General features: G+C 43.9%; 1 protein-coding gene across 1 annotated transcript in view; it reads right to left on the minus strand.

Annotated features, from left to right (window-relative positions):
• Window positions 1-21,962, minus strand: part of ANTXR1 (ANTXR cell adhesion molecule 1) — a 238,597-nt gene that overhangs the window by 65,132 nt on the left and 151,503 nt on the right. The window contains 3 exon segments of the mRNA XM_029231442.1: window positions 3,122-3,289; window positions 3,808-3,903; window positions 11,867-11,908. Coding sequence (XP_029087275.1) covers window positions 3,122-3,289; window positions 3,808-3,903; window positions 11,867-11,908 — 306 coding nt within the window.

A 21,962-nucleotide genomic window follows, 5' to 3' on the forward strand; every position in this document is an offset into this window, starting at 1 on the left:
AACAGACACACACACACAGACACACGCACAGAGACAGACACAAACACACACAACACACACACACAAACACACACACACAACACACAGACACACACACAGACACAACACAGACACACAGACACACACACAGAGACACACACACACAGAGACAGACACAAACACACACAAACACACACACAACACAAACACACATACATAACACGCACACACACACATAACACGCACACACAGAGACACAGAGACACACACACAAACACACAGACACAGAGACACAGAGACACAGACACACACACACAAACACACAAACGCACACAGAGACACAGAGACAAACACAAAAACACAGACACAGACACAAACACACACACATAACACGCACACAGAGACACACACAGAGACACAGACACACACAAACACACACACAGACACACAACACAAACACAAACACACACCACGCACACACAAACACACACACACACACACACACACACAATGACCAAGGCTGAAGAGCAGGGGCTGTGGAGGGAGCGATAACTGGGGCAAGGGCAACAGAGGGGTCTCACTTAGGGAGTTTGGATGAGAAATTTGAAAAGGGAGGCGTTGGGGAAAAATGGAGTTTCACCCGATGAGAAAAAGTGGGCAGGTTGTGAAGGCCAGAGAGCCTTTGAAAACCTATCGTGAGACTGAATCATTAGGTCTGAGTCATCAGGCCTGGGAATTTGTATTTTTAAAGCTCTTCCAGGTGATTCTGATTCTCAGCCAAGTTTGAGACCCTCTATATGCTCACTAGGCAGCAGTACCTGGCACAGAGTGTAGGTGCACAACAAATAATTGAACTGGATCTAATTCCAAGTGTGTGTTGGGAGTGTTTTGAGATTTCTAAATCTAGTTGTCCATATCCTCATTTATTTCGTGAAACTCAGTCAAACCACTAGTTAACAGATGAATAACATGCTCTCAAGCAGAAATTGAATTCTTCAAATAGAATGAATGTTCTCTCAACGTCCAAGATTACAGAGATGAAAACCCGGCTCTTACCAAATATGTTGTATTAGTCATGAGGTACAGATTCCTGAAAACAACACAATAGAAAATCCCCTTTCTTCTTCGTCTCTGAGATTCTACTTGGCTCCTTCCTGTCTGCACATGTATGCACGCCACTGCATGTTCCACATTAGAAAATAATTAGAAGCAAACAGCTGTTAGTCAAGCAAGCCACATTTTGCCTACATTTTTCCAGAGTTCAACCCATTGCCCTGGGGGAAGGGGTGGCTTATCTAAAGAACCTCACCACGTTAAACACGTCAAACCGAAATGGAAATGCACCGCGATTAGTCTGAGCGTGAGGTAGGTCTGCGGAGCAGAGACAACTACTGAGAAAGTTTCCCTCCACTGTTTAAAGTGGTTATTTCTTTTGATTTCATGGCAGAAAGTCTGCTCTAAAATTAGCAAATAGCGAATGATAAGTGTTATTTCTGTTGTCACTGGAAGAAGGGTAAAGCTGTGTGTGTGTGTGTGTGTCTGTGTGTGTGTGTGTATGGGGTGGTGATGAGTGACAGCTGGTTCTTATATTGAATCTTTTGCTGAGTCCTTGGATTTGGCATAGTTCTGTCTGCAGCACAGAACTAGAGGCCGTAGACCTGAGATGGAGCCTTGGGTTCCAGACCTGGGCAGAGCAAGCACTCTACCATCTCAGTTTTCCATGGCAGGAAACGAGGGAATGGGGACAGATTATGTCAGTCTTTTTAGCTACGATTTCCTAGTGCTCTCTGATAACTGGCTTAGTGTAGATGCTTATGGGCAAGACCACAGAGCAAGGGTGTTGGATGAATCACATGAATTCAAAGATACCTGCACCCAAGAGGAAGAGAAAAGAGGACTTTAGGAAGTATTAACTGCCTCCTATGAGTTAAATTTTCCAATAAGTCATAGAGGGTTTTAGTTGAGCTCTGGAGCTGTGAGGGGCGGGGGGGCGGGCGGGGAAGAGAGATGCTGGAGAAATAAGGCATTTTGCTCACAACCAGGAAGAGTGAGTATCAGATCTATGGCCAACACAGTCCACTAGCGTGTCCTGATACACCAGCGCCTGGCTTGAATAAAGGGAGATGGGCTTATGTTATGGCAAGAGGAACAGAGATTAGGCATTAAGGAGAATCCTGCCATTGTTGTTAGACTATGGAAATTCCTACCAGTGAAGTTACCAGATGTTACTGTAATTTATAATGATCCTCTGGGGTTACTGCCCAAGTCACTTTCTCCTAGCCCACTCTCATTCCACCACTTTGCCATGGTGATTTAAAAAAGCCCAGCTCCCAATTCCTGGGTGTGTATACAGAAAAGACAAAAACATAACATGCACCCCAGTGTTCATAGCAGCACTATTTACAATAGCCAAGACATGGAAGCAACCTAAACGTCCATCAACAGATGAATGGATAAAGAAGATGTGGTATATATATACAATGGAATATTACTCAGCTGTAAAAAAGAATGAAATAATACCCTTTGCAGCAACATGGATGGACTTAGAGATTGTCATACTAAGTGAAGTAAGTCAGACAGAGAAAGACAAATGCCATATGCTGTCACTTATATGTTGAATCTAAAAAAATTATACAAATGAGCTTATTTATAAAACAGAAACAGACTCACAGACATAGAAAACAAACTTATGGTCACCAAAAGGGAAAGGAGGCAGGGAGGGATAAATTAGGAGTTTTAGATTAACAGATACAAACTACTATATATAAAATAGATAACCAACAAGGACCTACTGTATAGCACAGGGAACTACACTCAATATTTTGTAACAACCTGTAATGGAAAAGAATCTGAAAAAGAGTATATATATACATGAAACTGAATCACTGTGCTGTACACCTGAAACTAATAAAACATTGTAAATCAACTCTACTTCCATTAAAAAAGCCCAGCTCTCACCTTGATATTGTGGAAGTTGAGAAAGTACACACTTATACTTTCAAGTCCATGATTTTAGAAATTTGTTTCTTTGTGATAAGCTGGATTTTGGTTTGATATTTTATCATACCAAAAGATTCTGATTCTTACTATGTAAGTGTTTTAGGAGGAGTGAGGATGGGTTTTTGAGTAGAAAGAGGCACACCTTGATCGGAGAATACCACTTCCGGGGGGACGAGGGCCTGCGCATGTTGTTGTTGAGATTTCGGGGTTCCGGGAATTCGTACTCCTGCTCTGGCATCTTGACTCTTGCATTCTTTGCCTTCTCCAACTTAGCACCTTCTTCTGTGGAGCCCTTTTCTCCCCAACGAACCTAAAATAAATAACATACAAAAAAACCCAAAATGACAAAATCTGATGGCTCTGGAGAACGAGAATCACAAATAACTGTATGATGTGCTACCCAGTCCTCATTTCCTTTGGGTTTTGAGGGTCAGGGAAGAGCGGTGGTATGGAAAAAGGGAAAGGGGGAGGGCTAAAGGCGCAGAGAAAGGCAGCGAGGGGCATGGATATTTGGGGGAGGAACTGTCCAGGCTGTGGGGACAGTACGTGCAAAGGCATTGTGGGCCCAGGCGAGAACTTTGGATTTTATTCCAGTGAGAGAAGAAACCACTGTGGGTGGGGTTGAGCCAATGCGCGAATCGCTCTGACTCACAGTGGGCAAGATACAGGAGTGCACAGGTAAAAGGCTGTACCCGCCATCTCTCCGTCTGATGCCTCACAGTTCACATCCTCATTAGACCTCAGGTGTGAGTTTTCACCAATTTGCTTTGGTTTTCCATCCCTGAGTAGTCAGCACACAGAGATGAGTACATGAAGCTGTCCTCTTACCTCCATCCTTTTAATGCCTCCAACGCCTCGCCCACCATAATAAGAGGCATCTACCGTAGGCCACTTTTTCTTAGGCAGACCATCGTCATCTTCTTCCTGCAGAGAGATTTTGACACATGAAGGAAGCAAAGCACCATTGCTGTATGTATGTGTCCACTGTTGCAAAGTGGATAGGGGTAGACTGCCTGGGTTAAATCCCAGTGCTACCGCTTCCTGGGGCCTTGGGAAATCACTTAACCTACCTAAGCTTATTTTTTTACCTGTAAAGTGGGAATAAAGAGCAGCACGACGTGGTTAGACTGTGGTGTATTCTTGGGACCTGCTCTCTTCTGCATCTCTACTCCTTTATAGGGTATCTCATCTAATCCCATCTACATGTTAATGACCTGTCAATTTACATCTTCATCCCTGACTCCTCTGAACTCCGTTGACAGGGACATCTCCACCTGGGGGACTAATCAACATCTCAACAATACCGAATCCCAGACGTAGACAGTGGACTTCAGGACACTGGGAGGGGGGAGGGGAAGCTGGGACAAAGTGAGAGAGTAGCATTGATATATACACACTACTAAATGTGAAACATTGTATATATGTGCCACATCTTCTTTATCCATTCATCCGATGATGGACACTTAGGTTGTGGCACATATATACAATGGAATATTACTCAGCCATAAAAAGAAACGAAATTGAGCTATTTGTAATGAGGTGGATAGATCTAGAGTCTGTCATACAGAGTGAAGTAAGTCAGAAAGAGAAAGACAAATACCGTATGCTAACATATATATATGGAATTTAAGAAAAAAGAATGTCATGAAGAATCTAGGGGTAAGATAGGGATAAAGACACAGACCTACTAGAGAATGGACTTGAGGATATGGGGAGGGGGAAGGGTAAGCTGGGACGAAGTGAGAGAGTGGCATGGACATATATACACTACCAAACGTAAAATAGATAGCTAGTGGGAAGCAGCCGCATAGCACAGGGAGATCAGCTCGGTGCTTTGTGACCACCTGGAGGGGTGGGATAGGGAGGATGGGAGGGAGACGCAAGAGGGAGGAGATATGGGGATATATGTATACGTACAGTTGATTCACTTTGTTATACAGCAGAAACTAACACACCATTGTAAAGCAATTATACTCCACTAAAGAGGTTAAAACAAAACAAAGCAATACCGAGTCAAAAAGAAGTCCTGATTTCCCCACCTCAGACCTGCTCCTCCCACAGTCTTCCCCCCTGCCTAGGAGCCACTCTTGAATTCTCTCTCCCCCACTGCCCCTCTCCCACCCCATCTCAATTTCCCAGCGAGCTCTGTTGACCCTACTTCTAAAAGATTCCAAATGTGTGACTTCTCCAACTGTACCTCCATCACCACCTCCACCACCTTGGTCTCAAGGCCCCATAAGCTTTCTCCTAGATACTGAGGTAGTCTCCTAACTGACCTTCCTGCTGCCCTCTTACCTACGATCCATGCTCCACAAAGCAGCAGAATAAATTCCAAACCCCGACTCTGCCCTGCGAGCTCTGGCCTTTGCTCACCTCTCCAGCCTTCTTCCTTACCACGCTCCCCTTCTCTCTGGCCCTCAAATATTCTGCGTGCATTCCTGTCTCAGGGACTGTGCACATTCCCTTGTCCAGGAATGGCTTTTCCCCTGGTCTTGTCATGGTTGCATCCTTCTTATCACTCCACAGAGAGGCCTTCCCTGGACATCCTTCTCAAGTAGTCCCACTCTCTTCGTCCCATCAATCTGTTTTATTTTTATCTCTTACCATGGCTTGCTATTTATTTATTGTCTGTCTCTGCACACCGGGATGTAAGTTCCAAGGAAACTTCTGGTTATTTGTCGTATTTACTATTCTCAGCTTTTAGAACAGCATCTAGTATGTGGTAGATGCCCAAGAATTATCTGCTGAATTTACAAATAAACTAAATGAGATGATTCAAATAAAGCAGTAAACTCAGTGTCTGCAACTTAGCTCAGAGACAGGAAGTTAGCCCTGATTATATTTTTCAAAATGAAGGAGCTTGTAAGTTTATGGATGGAAAAGGGAAGGATAATCAGCAAGACTGTTCCTCATCTTGGCACCGTGATTATTCCTGTTGTGGGGAGAAAAACTCACCATCTACCGTCCTGGATGGGCTATAAGGTCTTATGAGTCTCCAAATTTCTTAAATGACAGGAGCACAAACATTACAGACCATCTAATTGAGCCTTTTCATTGCACAGAAGAGGATAGTCAGATCCAGAAAAACGAAGAGAAGTTCCGATCTGGCTTGCTGATGCCTCATCCGGGATTCCCCCTATATTTGCACACGGAGCGCCCTCCCGCTCATCTCTTCCCGCCCCGGGGGCTCTACTTCTCCGCGGTGCCTGGGTACCCAGGCTGGGCCGGCCTTCTGCGCATGTGCAGGGCCCACGTCCCACACGGGAAATGCCGAGACTGCAGACCGCTCCACGCGTTCCTGATACACCAAGCCTGCCTTAAATCCCCTGACCCGAGCTTGCCTGCCAAACTCAAACAACAACAGCAAAAGACAACACAGAGGCCCAGAGTTTGACCAAAGGAGAGTCAGAATTTCCCTGCAGTTACCATGGCTCTGTTTACACATTCTAGAGACGGGAGGGTTTTGCAATCTTCAGAAGAGAAGGGAATCTTTGATGTGTTTTTTTCATTTGGCCAAAATTTGATGGAGTAAAATCATAGTCCCCAGCAATTCCACTAACGGAATTGGCAGCACCTGAGGTGAATTTCTACCTCTAATCAAGTATAAGGGCTTTGGGGGAAGTCCCCCTCAAACTGTCCTTTAAGGATGTTGCAGGGAGGGGAAAAACCACCAGTATGATAAATGGAGGACAGACTGGATGAGCTGAATTGCTTTGTGTTAGCAAAGCTGTAGGAATCAGGGGTTTGTGGGCGGTCAGCAGAAGAGTGGAACTGAGCTCCAGAGAATTGCCAGCCCCTGCCCTGCCCCCACCCCCCCCCCCCCCCCCCCCCGAGACGGCCAGGAGAACCTTCCAGGAGTGGAATGAAGGGGCTTTTTAACAGTCTGTCGGAAGTCGTTAATTGGCTGCACTGTGTTGTAACCCACTCATACTTTTAAACCTTCAGTAACACTCCGTATGCAGATGGCTTTGTGCCCGTGGTGCCTTTGGGGGATGGAGGGATCTGGTTTGTCAGATGGTATCTATCTCCTTCTGAGAGGAGATAACACAGAAGAAGCCAGAAATGGAGTCAGTGGTGCCTGGAGAAACCTCAGAGATTAGGGAGGGATGCTGGTTTCCCATCAGGGGAAGTTGTGTTTAAATTTTAAAGGGTGTGGTGGCCCCGGACATCCAGTTGTCTGATGTTTGGGTAACGCAAGTGGCAGCACGTGATTCAGACAGTGAGGCCCATTCTGACCTGCTTGTCCTCAGGCAGACCTGCTCTAGGAGGAAAAAAGCTATAAAATATGAAGTCTGATGCACACGTTTGGTTGGCCCATAACTGGATTAGTCCTCTGCTGTCGTCACACACTGAAACTTTCCATCTTTCTAATCATGCCAGGCTCTTGTATAGCCCCATGCTTCAACATTCACAGCTCCATATGCTCGGGACAAACTTCTCCCACTTCTTCTACCTGTCTTTTAAGATATTGCTCGAATTTAACCTATTCTGTGAAGAACTCCCTGATTCCCCAGAGAATTCAATGCTCCCTTCTTGTGTGTGCCATGGTTCCTTGTATTGACCTGACTTTCACTCACTCAACAGGTATTTAACAATTAGTTAGTTATTAAGCAGACCAGCAAGGAGAAGGGGTGAGATCACTGATCCTGGGGTTGCCTCACTCCTCCTTATAGGCCATGATGTGAATAGCGCCCCCTGGAGCTGTGATATGGTGGCCCTCTGAGACTCAGTCTACAAGTTCTTTAACATTCCTGCTTCTCTGACATCCATTTGGCAGAAGAGGCAGATGGCTAGTTTGACCCAAATAGGCTCTCAATCTCCAATTCACTATGGGTACCAGTGGGAACTATCTATGGAAAGGAGAACATAACTGAAACGGAATGGAGCCCAAGGAAGCAGTTTTAAATCAGACTTTGAATTCATTAAAAAGGTCACTGAACTGTAACACATCTTAAACCCTTAGGATAAACCCTATGTAGCCCCAAACAATGTATTTGTCCATTCCCTCCTTCACTTGCTCAAGCAACTGTAATTGTGCCCCACTGCACAGTGTTCTATTTTGAGAAAAACAGAGAGAATGCAGCTGTCAACAAGATCGTTTACATTTACAGAGGGGTAAGTTTTGTGAGGGTGACGACATGAAACAAAGGATTAAGGCTACAGAAACTCCCAGGCCCAAGAGGCTCTGGAGGGGAGGGCAGACCTCAAGTAGATCTGGCTGTACTGTCTCATCTGAAGTCTTTGGGGATAAGCCAGAGAGGTCAACTTCAATGTCAGTCAGCCTTGGAGATGAATTCCTAGGAGTGAATTGGCGAGTCCGAAAAATTCATCAACACTTTTGTTTGTAAATACCAGAAAATTCCAACTGACTTAACTATATGTTTTGGTACCATCATATCTGTTCACACACACACAGTGATTAACACAGTGACTGTCTTGTGTTCTTCAATAAAGAATTGTTTGTATATTTTTTAAAGCAATGTTCTATTTTATTTTTTTAATTTTATTTTTTAAATACTTATCCTTACTATGTGTACCTGGTGTTTTACATTTTATCTATTTCATTTTTTAATTTATTATTTATTTATTTATTTTTGCGGTATGTGGGCCTCTCACTGCTGTGGCCTCTCCCGTTGTGGAGCACAGGCTCCGGACGCGCAGGCTCAGCGGCCATGGCTCACGGGTCCAGCCGCTCCGCAGCATGTGGGATCTTCCCAGACTGGGGCACGAACCCACGTTCCCTGCATCTGCAGGCGGACTCTCAACCACTGCACCACCAGGGAAGCCCCAATGTTCCATTTTAAACTACTGAATATAGAAGACTGAATGCTGGGTTTGTTCCAGGACCTCTGATTGGAGCAGACATGTGTGTGTGTGTGCAAGTGTGCATGTATGTATCAGTGTGTGTCAGATGTCCACTGGAAAAAGGATGCCTGGCAGAAGCTTGGTCCTTCACCTCTCCAGAGTGGGCAGTTAGTCTGGCTGTCTGTGTAGACACAGCTGTGAGAGGTAACAGGCCTGATACTATTAAGAAGTGCAATTTGTCTGCTCCTAGACAAGTTGTTTAATTTTTCTATAGCTCAGTTTTCCCATCTAAAAAATTCTTGTCACAGAGAAATTGTTAGGTCAGTGAGCATGATAATAAACCTAGAAATAAATTCATCCTTCAAAGCTAGGTACCTATTGTTAATTGGATGCCCACCCAGTGCCACTTCCTTCAGTACACATCCCTCTCCCTCTCAAATGGTCAGAAAATTCATGGAAGGTGAGGACATTTAGAACTAAGTCAGCAGATGAAGTACTGCGTTATTGATTCTCCCATAAACTGCCAATTGTTTGGAATAACTAGAGACAGCGAGGAGTCCTCACTCTATTGCCAATTAGAGAAGACCCTTAACCCAGGAAATGCCCTTCTTGGTTGTGAAAACTGAGCTTCCTTGTTTTTGTGGAGAGCTTGAAATTTCAAGTAATTTTTCTTTGTCCTGTCTTTATATACAGAAACATTACTGTCGGTTGCACCAAATCTCAAAAAGTCATGCCTTTTTATATTATGCATTTTGATATTCCCTAATAAAGAGGACCACTGAGAGCTCATTATAAAGTTGTGTCCGTTGTCTAAGTTTATTCATTTTTTAGTAGATTGACCTCCCTTAGGATATGATGCTTACAGAGCTGATGAAAGTCTGGATAATTGATGCTTGTTCATATACATGGCAGAGATTTTTAACCTCATTTGGCTAATTATTGAATGTTAGATACTGTATTAAGCTCTCTGGGGAATACGTCAAAGATTAATTAGATATAGATCCTGACCTTCAAGTATAGCTAATGCTCTTAAACTTTGATGCAGAAGGAAAAGTTTAATAAATAAATACCCTGGGAATGTGGAGAAGGTAGAAATTAGCTCTGGTGGAAGGAATTACAGCCTAGGAGCTGTGCTAGAAAGGCTGGTGGGATTTGAACACAGGGAGCTGCAGTGGAGAAGTTTGTCTAGATTCAGGCTATGATTTTTAGGGCCTTGTATAAAATACTTTTATGGGCTGAGTTATGTCATCGTTTCTGTGGGATTTCTTTATTTTTTTCTGCCAAAACACATTAGGAAGGAGATTAAGCCTGCTTAATTCACAGGGCCAAGGAACAATCAGGGCCAGCACGCATGCCCAGGTAATCAGCACAGCCTGCAGCCCGCCCCGGCCAGCCCGGAAACTCCTATAGGTCTAACAGAACCTTGTAGGTCTCAAGTGTCCCCAGGTTGTCCTTCTGTTTCAGAAATCAGGTCTGCCTTCTTGAGGTGAAAGTATGACTTCCATAAGAATAGTGGATGAAACTGGAAAAGTTCAACTACCTCTTTTCTCTTGCTTTTAGCTATTCTTTCTTGGTGGTTTACTGGCTTGGGCTTTTTTTTTTTTTTCCTCCAAAATTGTATCGTTGGCTATCAGACTTCATTCTACAAATACTTATTGAGCTTGTTTTGTGTGTGGAGTCCTAGGCTAGATGCTGGGGCCTGGGGTCAACCACGCCCCACAGTCTTGGACCTGAGTCTCCTGGCGTATTTTGGCCATGGTGGCTGCCACATCACCTTCCAAAGGCAAATGCAGAGCCAGCAACAGAAAAGGGCAATAACTCCGCTAATTGAACATAATGAGTGAAGGGAACATTCTTCACCTCAGGGCAAACAGAGCAACCTCAGCGAGAGCTTCTTGCCCTATTTTTCTCTGGGAGTATAAGACACAGCTGCACACAACAGAACCACAGCCAAGCTGGAACCCGGGGAACTAGCCACGGTGCTTTCTCTTGAAGGATTAAGAAAAGGCTTTTGTGGATGTCAGGAGAGTTTTTTTTCCTCCCTCCTCTGTGCACAGAAATGTAATTTCCTCCTCTGATTTCTGGGCAGAAAGTTAGCATTCCAACAAGATGCGCTTTAATTGATTGCAGCTATTAAATCTCTTAGTTTACAAGCTTATAATTCAGCATATAAGAGCCACATGGAATTTTAAATGTAATCCTTATTATTTTTTTTTTTTCTGTATGTAGGAAACTTGACAAAGGCATTGGGAAGACGAATGGTGAGGGGGTGTTGCTCGCTTTGCAACAACAGACCTTATGGATTAAGGACAATGAACTTGAAACCTCACCAATATATCTTCTGATCCCACTAAGTTTGCAGACCTGTACTCTGGCTTCTAAATTGGTTAGTGTTGCATTGAGGGAGGCCAGCTAACCCAGGAGTAATCGGAGGATCAGGAAAAGCACTGGGCAGGCACTGCTGCCCAGGGATTCTCCTTCTCACCATTAGCCTTTAACGCCTCCAGGCCACACATGCACCAGACCTGCTTGTTGGACAACTTACGGTGGAATTTAAGTCATTTTTCTTCCTTTAAATGATGAGAGTCTAATATCCTACGCAAGGCTGGAATACTAGCATATCCCCCATCACTGTATTTTCTTTACTGCCTGGCAAACTTCAGCACCATCTTTTTCTAGAACCGCTGATTATTTGGACGATGTGGCAAATTCACTCTGATCTACACATATAAAGCATAAGCCTCTGCAGGGAGAAGAGATCCATCAAGTGTATGTATTACAGGAAAAATCAGTACCTTGGGGCTCCAAATAGTTGTACGTATAAAACTACTTATGTTGGCATTTCAAATTTTTCTTGCAAGGAGAAAACCTTCCAAAAACCATTCTGCCTCGGGCTGCCAGTTCACTTCAGTTCCTGTTCATCCTTGGTTAGGAAAGAGCCAGAGAGCTACCTCCCTCTTTGCTGCTTTGCACTCAGTGGGAGTCTGGGCTTGACTTAGCTCTGCTTTGCAGAGGCCTGAGTCTCGGGCTGCCCAGTCAGCTCTCTGCCCCACTCCACCATCCTGTCCACCTGGTCACTCACCTCACTTTCCTCAGCAGGGGGTGGAGGGAGCTCCTTGATAATCTGAAAAGAAAAAAAAAAGAACAAGTCAGTAGAAATCTCCAGCCACCTGCTTTCCAAGAGCCCTGCTCTCAAGAGGTACCTGGTGGTGTGGCTATAATTACCATAGTAATGGGCCCAAGCAAGGCAGGTGTCCTTCTGGGCAGAATAGCTCAGTTAGTTAGAGCATGACCCAGGCAGAGGGTTCCACACTCAATTGTGTCTGCTGTAGTTTTTTTTTTTTTTTTTGCGGTACGCGGGCCTCTCACTGCTGTGGCCTCTCCCGTTGCGGAGCACAGGCTCACGGGCCCAGCTGCTCCGCGGCATGTGGGATCCTCCCGGACCGGGGCACGAACCCGTGTCCCCTGCATTGGCAGGCGGACTCTCAACCACTGTGCCACCAGGGAAGCCCCTCTGCTGTAGTTTTGTATAGAGAAAAAAACGTTCCACGGGTAAAAGTTTCATCTTTTACTCCAGGGAGCTATCCTGCAAATTTATTCACTCATTTATTCATCTAGTCATTACTGCATCAAATCATTCACCCACCCGCCCAAACAGCTGCACATTTAACAAAGAATGGTCCAGAACAGAAGTTAAGATAGTGCTACAGAGATAAGTCAGGTATGGACCACACTCAAACTGTTGGCAATCCCATTAACTGTCACTGGCCCCAGGTGGTACCCATGGAGGGAGGATGTGACGGTCAGGCTGATGGATTCCCAACTAAGGGCAGCAAAGAAGGGGTAACCGGGGATTCCTTTCAGGGCCCTGAAATTTAAGAGGCACAAAGATTTACATAACAATATTCTAAGACTGGACTCTGCAAATACCCCATCATCAGGGTTAAAGAGAGACATGTGGTCACTCTGGGAAGGCAAGCAATTGTGAGCGCCTTCTAGCCAATGAGAGGATGGGTGACATATGGAGAAGCATAGGAAGGAGAAAAGAAGGGTGGCGGTAAGTAGCCTGTCCTCACTTTTGTCTCCAACTTGCACACCCCATTCATAAAAGGAAAGCTCTTGAACCCTTGCAGTTAATTTGATTTAGAGTCTTTTACAAGGCAATTTGGCCATTATCCACTCTGACTGCACCATGTCTCCCTCCTCTCATACCCCAAGCTTATTATCAGAATGTTGGGTCCCCTACCTGCAGTCCTTTTCCTTAGAAAATTCTGGTAAATACAAAAGTCATTAAATATCTTTTGATGTCTTAGCGTCAGGGCTGGCCTGGACCACTTTATGGATGGATGCTCGAGCACTGTCCATGGGACCAGTTCCTTAATGTAGTGGGAGAGCTCTCTAGGCAGCTCTTCCTCACTTCTGCCCCCTACTAAGTACATATCACCTTTGATTTGATGATTATTCTGGGACCTCATTTGGGCTCTGATCCCCACTGCTGTCACCCATGCTATCACTGTCTGTAATGTCATCTCTGTATGTTGAGACAGGCTACTGACTTGAGGTTCTACTAACATCAGCCAGGGGACTGAGCCTCCAGTCACCTAAAAGGATAGGACTCAATTAATTAAGAGGCAGAGGCTATCATTTCAATTTATTTATTAATTTTATTTTTTGGCTGCACCGTGCATCATGTAGGGTCTCAGTTCCCCGGCCAGGGATCGAACTCGCAACCCCTGCACTAGAAGTGCAGAGTCTTAACCCCTGGACCGCCAGGGAAGCCCCGAGGCTATCATTTCAAACTCTCATTTCATCTGCCTCCACTTCCTGGCCATCGTGGGAAACCTGCTGAAGGTCTTTGGAAAGCATGAAGCCACGATTTTGCTCACCCACTCAACACTGGCTCCAAATTCCTTAAAAACAGTCTCTGAGGAGGGTCATTACTGCCCAGTGCTGATTTCCCATCATCCCAGAGGCAGTGATGATTTTCAAACAGGAAATGCCTGGAGACTGGAGGGAGGGGTGAGGAGCTGGGGACAGCGATCTGGAATGCATCTCTTCTCTCAGGGCGGGATTAAGGAAGGGAGCCAGAGGAGAGCAGGCTACTTAGGAACACAGACAGATGTTGACAAGAGTGCTGTGGGCAGTGTATTTGCTAAGTACCCTGGGTGTACAGAGGCTTGATGCAGAGCAGCTGGGGTTTTGTCTTCACAGTGCAACCAGCTTCCCCCCTTGCTGCGTGGAAGCACTGTGTAGTTGTCAAATGTGAACCCCAGACCTGACTTTTTTTGACTGTGACGATCCGACAAGTCCCTGAGCCTCCTTGAGCTCCACTTCATCTGTTAAATGGGAGCAATAACACTAACCTTGCAGGCACTGAGTTACGATGAGCAATAATGTTTGCAAAACATCTGGAACAGAGCGGGTGCTCAATAGATGGTGAATACTATTATTATTCCCCTTTCCCTTTCTTGTAGTCACTGTCTTTTGCTTTTATTAAATCTTTAACAAAGGTTTCACTTAACTTGCCCTCCCTCCACATATACCAAATGAAAATTCAGTATATACTATGTATGGTGGTTTCCAGATGGTGCAGCCTAGAAGCCAGAGCTTCATAAAAAAGGGTGAGACAGGAGGCTGGCGCTCAGATGGTGGCCAGAGGGCCTGACAGTGGCCAGGGTCTTCAGGGGGGGGTCAGTAGGAGTCTGCTTCACCACATACGTGTAAGCACATGACACCAGCCAGGAAGCGCTGACATCAGCCAGGCAGCCACCACTCAGACCAACCCGTCTGTGGGTTGATGGCCAACGTGTCTTATTGGGTATTTATCGAATTCTGCATCCAACAATGTCCCAAGGGGAACCCAAAAGACAAAGCAAAACACATGATTTATTAAGTATTAATCAAAGGCGGACTAATTCATAATCTAGATGCCAGGCTAACATACTTGTAAACTGGGCACCTGAGCTTCTGGAAAAATGCCACCATGTTCAGGTAGACGAAATTTAGGCACTTCCAATCTGGCCTTATCGGACGGGTGTCTGGCTCTATTCAGAGGGAATGAGGAAGAAGTCATCCTATTGCTTCCAGTCCCTGCCCCCTCCTTCCCAGTCTTCTCCTGGGGGCGGGTGCAGCTTGCCCAGGGAATGGCAGGAGAGCGTCTCAAAGTGCGATCTGGGCAGGCTGGATGGGCTGTCTGTGAGTGAGCCAAACTCTCATGCCAAGACCAGTGCCTGGGCCACCCAATGGAGTGCTCTGAGCACAGGGACAGTCAGCCCTTCCCACTCCCCCCCCGCCCCCCCTCCCGCCCCGCCAGGGCCCGAACCCAGGTGGCCTGGAGGAGCAATTGGGCAACAGCTTGTATTGGTCTTGAGCCTACAGCACCACTGCAGCCTCACAGGAGAAAATGCAAATTGCCTCAGCCCCAAAAAGGCCTGCATGACATGCAGGCGTGGCCCCCCACCTCTCCACTTCACCCCTCTCCACCTCTCTCCCCTTCACTTTCTGCACTTCAGCCTCCTGTCACCTTCCTGTCCCTTCCACACACCCTGCTGCTTTACACTTGTAGCATCTTCTGCCTAATTGCTTGCTAACCTCCCTGCTTTGTCTGCACACCTGCATGTACCCCAGTTAACACGTATTCATCGGCTAGATCACCTCCCCTGAGAAGTCGCCCAGGACCTCACAGAACAAGCAAGGTCCCCTTTATGGGGTCTCACATAACCCAGTGTTTTCTGTAGCATTTTTAAATGTAATTAAAGGTTAATTGCATAATTCTTGGCTTCCAACTAATGTGATTAGACGGTCTTTATTGCCAACAAGAATGCAAGCTAGAAGCAACTGAACACTACAAAGCTTAGGTTGGATTTGAGCTACTTCCCTTCTTAGAAGGTTCTGGGAGCTTCCTCTTGGTTGTGGGTGGACTTGTCAGCTCCTTCCTCATTAGGAGGGACAAACAGAAGATGGATAAAGTTGAAGAGACCCTTAATGAAATGTTTAAGAGGAAAATCCCTCAACAAACATATTTGTAAGCATAACATGGCAGAACTGAATGGCAGTACCACGGATAACTCTGGGGACATTTTTTCATATTTCTCCTCCAGAGGCCAACATCACATCTCTACTTACTATCATTTTCAGGTTGGATATTTGGGATGAGTAGAAAGTGACCAGATGCCTTCTTGGGATAGCTGCCCTAGAGTCCCTTCTGCGTTAATGGTTGGACTGGTGAAGTAAAAGCACATAAGAAAAATGAGATGGGATAGAGAGCTTCTGAATTCTGTTAGTGTTTCTTTGCTACCTGAGAATTTCTTGAAACTCTGTTGTGAATTGGGAGATGTGCCTCTTCTCCCTTATCAGTGACTTTAACTCTGATTTAGTCCACGTTTGTTTAGGTAGAGGTAGAGGTAGCCAGAGTTGGCAAAATCTGTTGTACGGGTAAAGGAAAGTAAGCTTGAAAAGACCAGGTGGAATCTTATTAAATTGAAATCTTCCTGGCAACTTCTCATTGAGTCGAAACAAATTCAAGTTTTCAGGTACACCTCTTAGTTTGGCTGTTGGAAATGAAACGAGAGACAATGTGGAGATACAGTTAGCATGGGTTGATTACAGTAGAAAGATCGCATGTGCCCAGGTCCTTTTTGACATCCGGGAACTTTACTGTGTTTTATGTCAAGTTCAACTGTTTAGGTCTCTGTAAATCTCTCTCTCAAAATTTATTTTATAAAATGTTAAGGTGAAATAAAGCACCTGGTGAGTTTATTTTGCTTGTTTTTTTCCCCTCCAGAAGTGTTCAAGATTTGCTCCTAATTTATGTTGGATCCTTGCACTTTGTTGCCCTTACATCTCTACTGCTATAGTACTGTGTAATGGAATGCAGAATGCAATCTACCTGTTTTTTTTGTTTTGTTTTGTTTTTTGTGGTACGCGGGCCCCTCACTGTTGTGGCCTCTCCCGTTGCGGAGCACGGGCTCCGGACGCGCGGGCTCAGTGGCCATGGCTCACGGGCCCAGCCGCTCCGCGGCATGTGGGATCTTCCTGGACCGGGGCACGAACCCGTGTCCCCTGCATCGGCAGGTGGACTCTCAACCACTGTGCCACCAGGGAAGCCCTCTACCTGGTTTTTGACACCGGCCCCTCTTCCTCCTCTCAGGGTAGCCACACTGGCTCATTCCATTTAATAGAGTGAGTGTGGTCAGTGTGGTGCACAAGGAGCAGGGGGATGCCAGGCTTGGCTATTACCCCATGGGCCCCTGCTATGGCTCCACCATCACAACATTCCGTTTCTCCTGCTTATCTTTCCTGTCTCTTCACTCTGACAGCGGTTGGCTGTAGGCTAAGCTGTACGAGCTCATGTTGGACAGATGCTCATCTTATGGCATGAGAAGAGGACTTCTTTTTGGGTCCCCTTTCTTCTTAGATTGTCTTCAGTGTCTCAGTGTCCTTCTTGCTTGAACTGGATGAGGAGCATCTCCTGCAACCTCCTTTATACCGAAGGTGTGGTTCTCTTATTGCAAAGGAGACACTTCCATGACACATAGCCAGTTCTGTTGTCCAGACAAAGTCCATGAGAATGGCTTAAGATAACTATTAACAAAATTAAGCATTTGTCCTCTAGTTTGAATTAGATGAATAGCTCTAAACATTATTGAGTACCAGAGTAGCCTGCAAGGCTTCTTAAAACACAGACTTCTGGGCTGCATCCCTGAGTTTATTATCAGTAGGTCTGGAGTGGGATCTTTGCATTTCTAACAAGTTCCCAAATGATGCTTATACTGCTGGTCCGTGGACCACACTTTGAGAACTATGAATCAGCCTGTTTTTAACAATGCTACACCTCGAGTAGATATATGGGGGTATGTTTTGCTTCAAGTCAGACATTCCTATGACTGTTCTGTTGAGAGCTGCCTATGGCTGATTAGAAAATGTTTGAGTCTAAAAGTTATAGTGTCCCTGCTCTATTGTCAGGGACTCTGGGGTCTTCATTTCTTATGTGTCCCACCTAGGGGAAGACAGAGTACTATCTCTGGAGGAAACTCTCTTGCTTCCTCTGATGAGCATTCGTGCTCATCTGTGTGCAGAGCTGGCATGGCCTGCATTCTCGGATCCAGCCCTGAAGCAATCCCAGCCAGACTATTGCCTGGGCGTTAGGGACATGGTTCTTATCTTTCACTGCACCATTGGCAATGAACTGACTGCACTGTATTTGCATCTCTTTCTTCTGCAAGAAGAACTGGACTCTAAGCTTCTAGAAGACATGGGCATCCTTGGTTCAGTTTTAATCTCCTGACACATAGTCAGTGCTTGATGCTTAGTCACTATTTCTGGAATGAATGAGTATGCGTTATAAAGGAAAAGGTAAAGAAAGCATTTCTGATTCTTCTAAACTTCTTTGCCTGTCAAGTAAGCACTTTAGTGATACAAGATGCAAATCTGGTTTCTCAACTCTCCATATAAATGTTTCTTTAGTAATTAATATGCTAACAGTTCCAACTGCCATGAGTGGATTGTGACATATGTATGCACCATAAGGATCTCATTAGAGTTATGGGTTGGACTCATGGTTAATTATGGTACTTTATTGACACCATCTATATCCCATTTTATCCCCTAGCCCCAGCCTCCAAGTAAATTCCCTTGCCTTGTGGTTCACGAATCAGCTTTGTGTCCCGAATTAAATTTCCAAGAAGGCTTCCTGAAAATTTGAAAACAACATGTACAGTTTCTTTTGTTACAATGTAGGTATGTAATATGTAAATTTATTCATATGTGGTAAGGACACTGAGCAATAAAATCAATAAACTGTGAAATCGTATTAGCTCAAAGTATGATTTTTCACGAAGTAAAGGAGAAGGTAATATACAGGCAGACTTTGCTTTATTGGGTGCTGAAGATATTCTGTTTTTTACAAATTGAAGCTTTGTGGCAACACTGTGTTGAGCAAGTATTTTGGTGCCATTTTTCCAACAGCATTTGCTCACTTCATGTCTCTGTGTCACATTTAGGTAATTCTCTCAATATTTCAAAAATTTTCATTATTATTATGTTTGCTATGGTGATCTGCAATCAGTGATCTTTGATGTTACTATTATAAAAAGATTATGAGTAGATAAATAAGGAAACAGAAGCTTTAAATGACACAATAGACCAGATAGATTTAGTTGATATTTATAGGACATTTCAACCAAAAACAGCAGATTACACTTTCTTCTCAAGTGCGCACGGAACATTCTCCAGGATAGATCACATCTTGGGTCACAAATCAAGCCTCAGTAAATTTAAGAAAATTGAAAACATATCAAGCATCTTTTCTGACCACAACACTATGAGATTAGAAATGATTAACAGGGAAAAAAATGCAAAAAACACAAACACATGGAGGCTAAACAATACATTACTAAATAACCAAGAGATCACTGAAGAAATCAAAAAATACCTAGAGACAGATGACAATGAAAACACGATGATCCAAAACTGATGAGAGGCAGCAAAAGCAGTTCTAAGAGGGAAGTTTATAGCTATACAAGCCTACCTCAAGAAACAAGAAAAACCTCAAATAAACAATCTAACCTTACACCTAAAGGAACTAGAGAAAGAAGAACAAACAAAACCCAAAGTTAGCAGAAGGAAAGAAATCATAAAGATCAGAGAAGAAATCAATGAAATAGAAACAATAACAAAGATCAATAAAACTAAAAGATGGTTCTTTGAGAAGATAAACAAAACTGATAAACCATTAGCCAGACTCATCAAGAAAAAGAGGGAGAAGACTCAAATCAATAAAATTAGAAATGAAAAAGGAGACGTTACAACAGATATCGCAGAAATACAAAGCATCCTAAGAGACTACTACAAGCAACTCTATGCCAAAAAATGGGCAACCTGGAAGAAATGGACAAATTCTTAGAAAGGTATAACCTTCCAAGACTGAACCAGGAAGACACAGAAAATATGAACAGACCAATCACAAGTAATGAAATTGAAACTGTGATTAAAAATCTTCCAACAAACAAAAGTCCACAACTGGATGGCTTCACAGGTGAATTCTATCAAACATTTAGAGAAGAGCTAACACCCATTCTTCTCAAACTCTTCCAAAAATTTGTGGAGGAAGGAACACTCCCAAACTCATTCTGTGAGGCCACCATCACCCTGCTACCAAAACCAGACAAAGATACTAAAAAAAAAGAAAATTACAGACCAATATCACTGATGAATATAGATGCAAAACTCCTCAGCAGGGCTTCCCTGGTGGCACAGTGGTTGAGAGTCCGCCTGCCGATGCAGGGGACACGGGTTTGTGCCCCAGTCCAGGAAGATCCCACATGCCGCAGAGCGGCTAGGCCCATGAGCCATGGGCGCTGAGCCTGCACATCTGGAGCCTGTGCTCCGCAACGGGAGAGGCCACAACAGTGAGAGGCCTGTGTACCGCCAAAAAAAAAAAAAAAAAATCCTCAACAAAATACTAGCAAACAGGATCCAGCAACACATTAAAAGGATCATACACCATGATCAAGTGGGATTTATCCCAGGAATGCAAGGATTCTTCAATATATGCAAATCAATCCATGTGATACACCATATTAAGAAATTGAAGACTAAAAACCATATGATCATCTCAATAGATGCAGAAAAAGCTTTTGACAAAATTCAACACCCATTTATGATAAAGGCTCTCCAGAAAGTGGGCATAGAGGGAACCTACCTCAACATAATAAAGGCCATATACGACAAACCCATAGCAAACATCACTCTCAATGGTGAAAAACTGAAAGCATTTCCTCTAAGATCAGGAACAAGACAAGGATGGGCACTCTCACCACTATTATTCAACATAGTTTTGGAAGTCCTAGCCATGGCAATCAGAGAAGAAAAAGAAATAAAAGGAATACAAATTGGAAAAGAAGTAAAACTGTCACTGTTTGCAGATGACTTGATACTATACATAGAGAATATGCAAGATGCCACCAGAAAACTGCTAGAGATAATCAATGAATTTGGTAAAGTTGCAGGATACAAAATTAATGCACAGAAATCTCTTGCATTCCTATACACTAATGATGAAATATCTGAAAGAGAAATTAAGGAAACACTCCCATTTACCACTGCAACATAAAGAATAAAATATCTAGGAATAAACCTACCTAGGAAGACAAAAGACCTATATGCAGAAAACTATAAGACACTGACGAAAGAAATTAAAGATGATATAAATAGATGGAGAGAAATACCATGTTCTTGGATTGGAAGAATCAATATTGTGAAAATGACTATACTACCCAAAGCAATCTACAGATTCAATGCAATCCCTATCAAATTACCAATGTCATTTTCCACAGAACTAGAACAAAAAATCTTAAAATTTGTAAGGAGACACAAAAGACCCTGAATAGCCAAAGCAGCATTGAGGGAAAGAAATGGAGCTGGAGGAATCAGACTCCCTGACTTCAGACTATACTACAAACCTACAGTAATCAAGACAATATGATACTGGCACAAAAACAGAAACATAGATCAATGGAACAAGATAGAAAGCCCAGAGATAAACCCACGCACCTATGGTCAACTAATCTATAACAAAGGAGGCAAGGATATACAATGGAGAAAAGACAGTCTCTTCAGTAAGTGGTGCTGGGAAAACTGGACAGCTACATGTAAAAGAATGAAATTAGAACACTCCCTAACACCATACACAAAAATAAACTCAAAATGGATTAGAGACCTAAATGTAAGACCGGACACGGTAAAACTCTTAGAGGAAAACATAGGAAGAACACTCTTTCACATAAATCGCAGCAAGATGTTTTTTGATCCACCTCCTAGAGTAATGGAAATAAAAACAAAAATAAACAAATGGGACAGAATGAAACTTCAAAGCTTTTGAACAGCAAAGGAAACCGTAAACAAGACAAAAAGACAACCCTCAGAATGGGAGAAAATATTTGCAAACGAATCAACAGACAAAGGATTAATCTCCAAAAAATATAAACAGCTCATGCAGCTCAATATTAAAGAAACAAACGACCCAGCCCAAAAATGGGCAGAAGACCTAAATAGACATTTCTCCAAAGAAGACATACAGATGGCCAAGAAGCACATGAAAAGCTGCTCAACATCACTAATTATTAGAGAAATGCAAATCAAAACTACAATGAGGTATCACCTCACACCAGTTAGAATGG

The sequence above is a fragment of the Monodon monoceros genome, unplaced genomic scaffold (genome assembly GCF_005190385.1).
Source record: "Monodon monoceros isolate NGI ecotype Baffin Bay Population unplaced genomic scaffold, NGI_Narwhal_1 Super_Scaffold_19, whole genome shotgun sequence".
NCBI lineage: Eukaryota > Metazoa > Chordata > Mammalia > Artiodactyla > Monodontidae > Monodon > Monodon monoceros.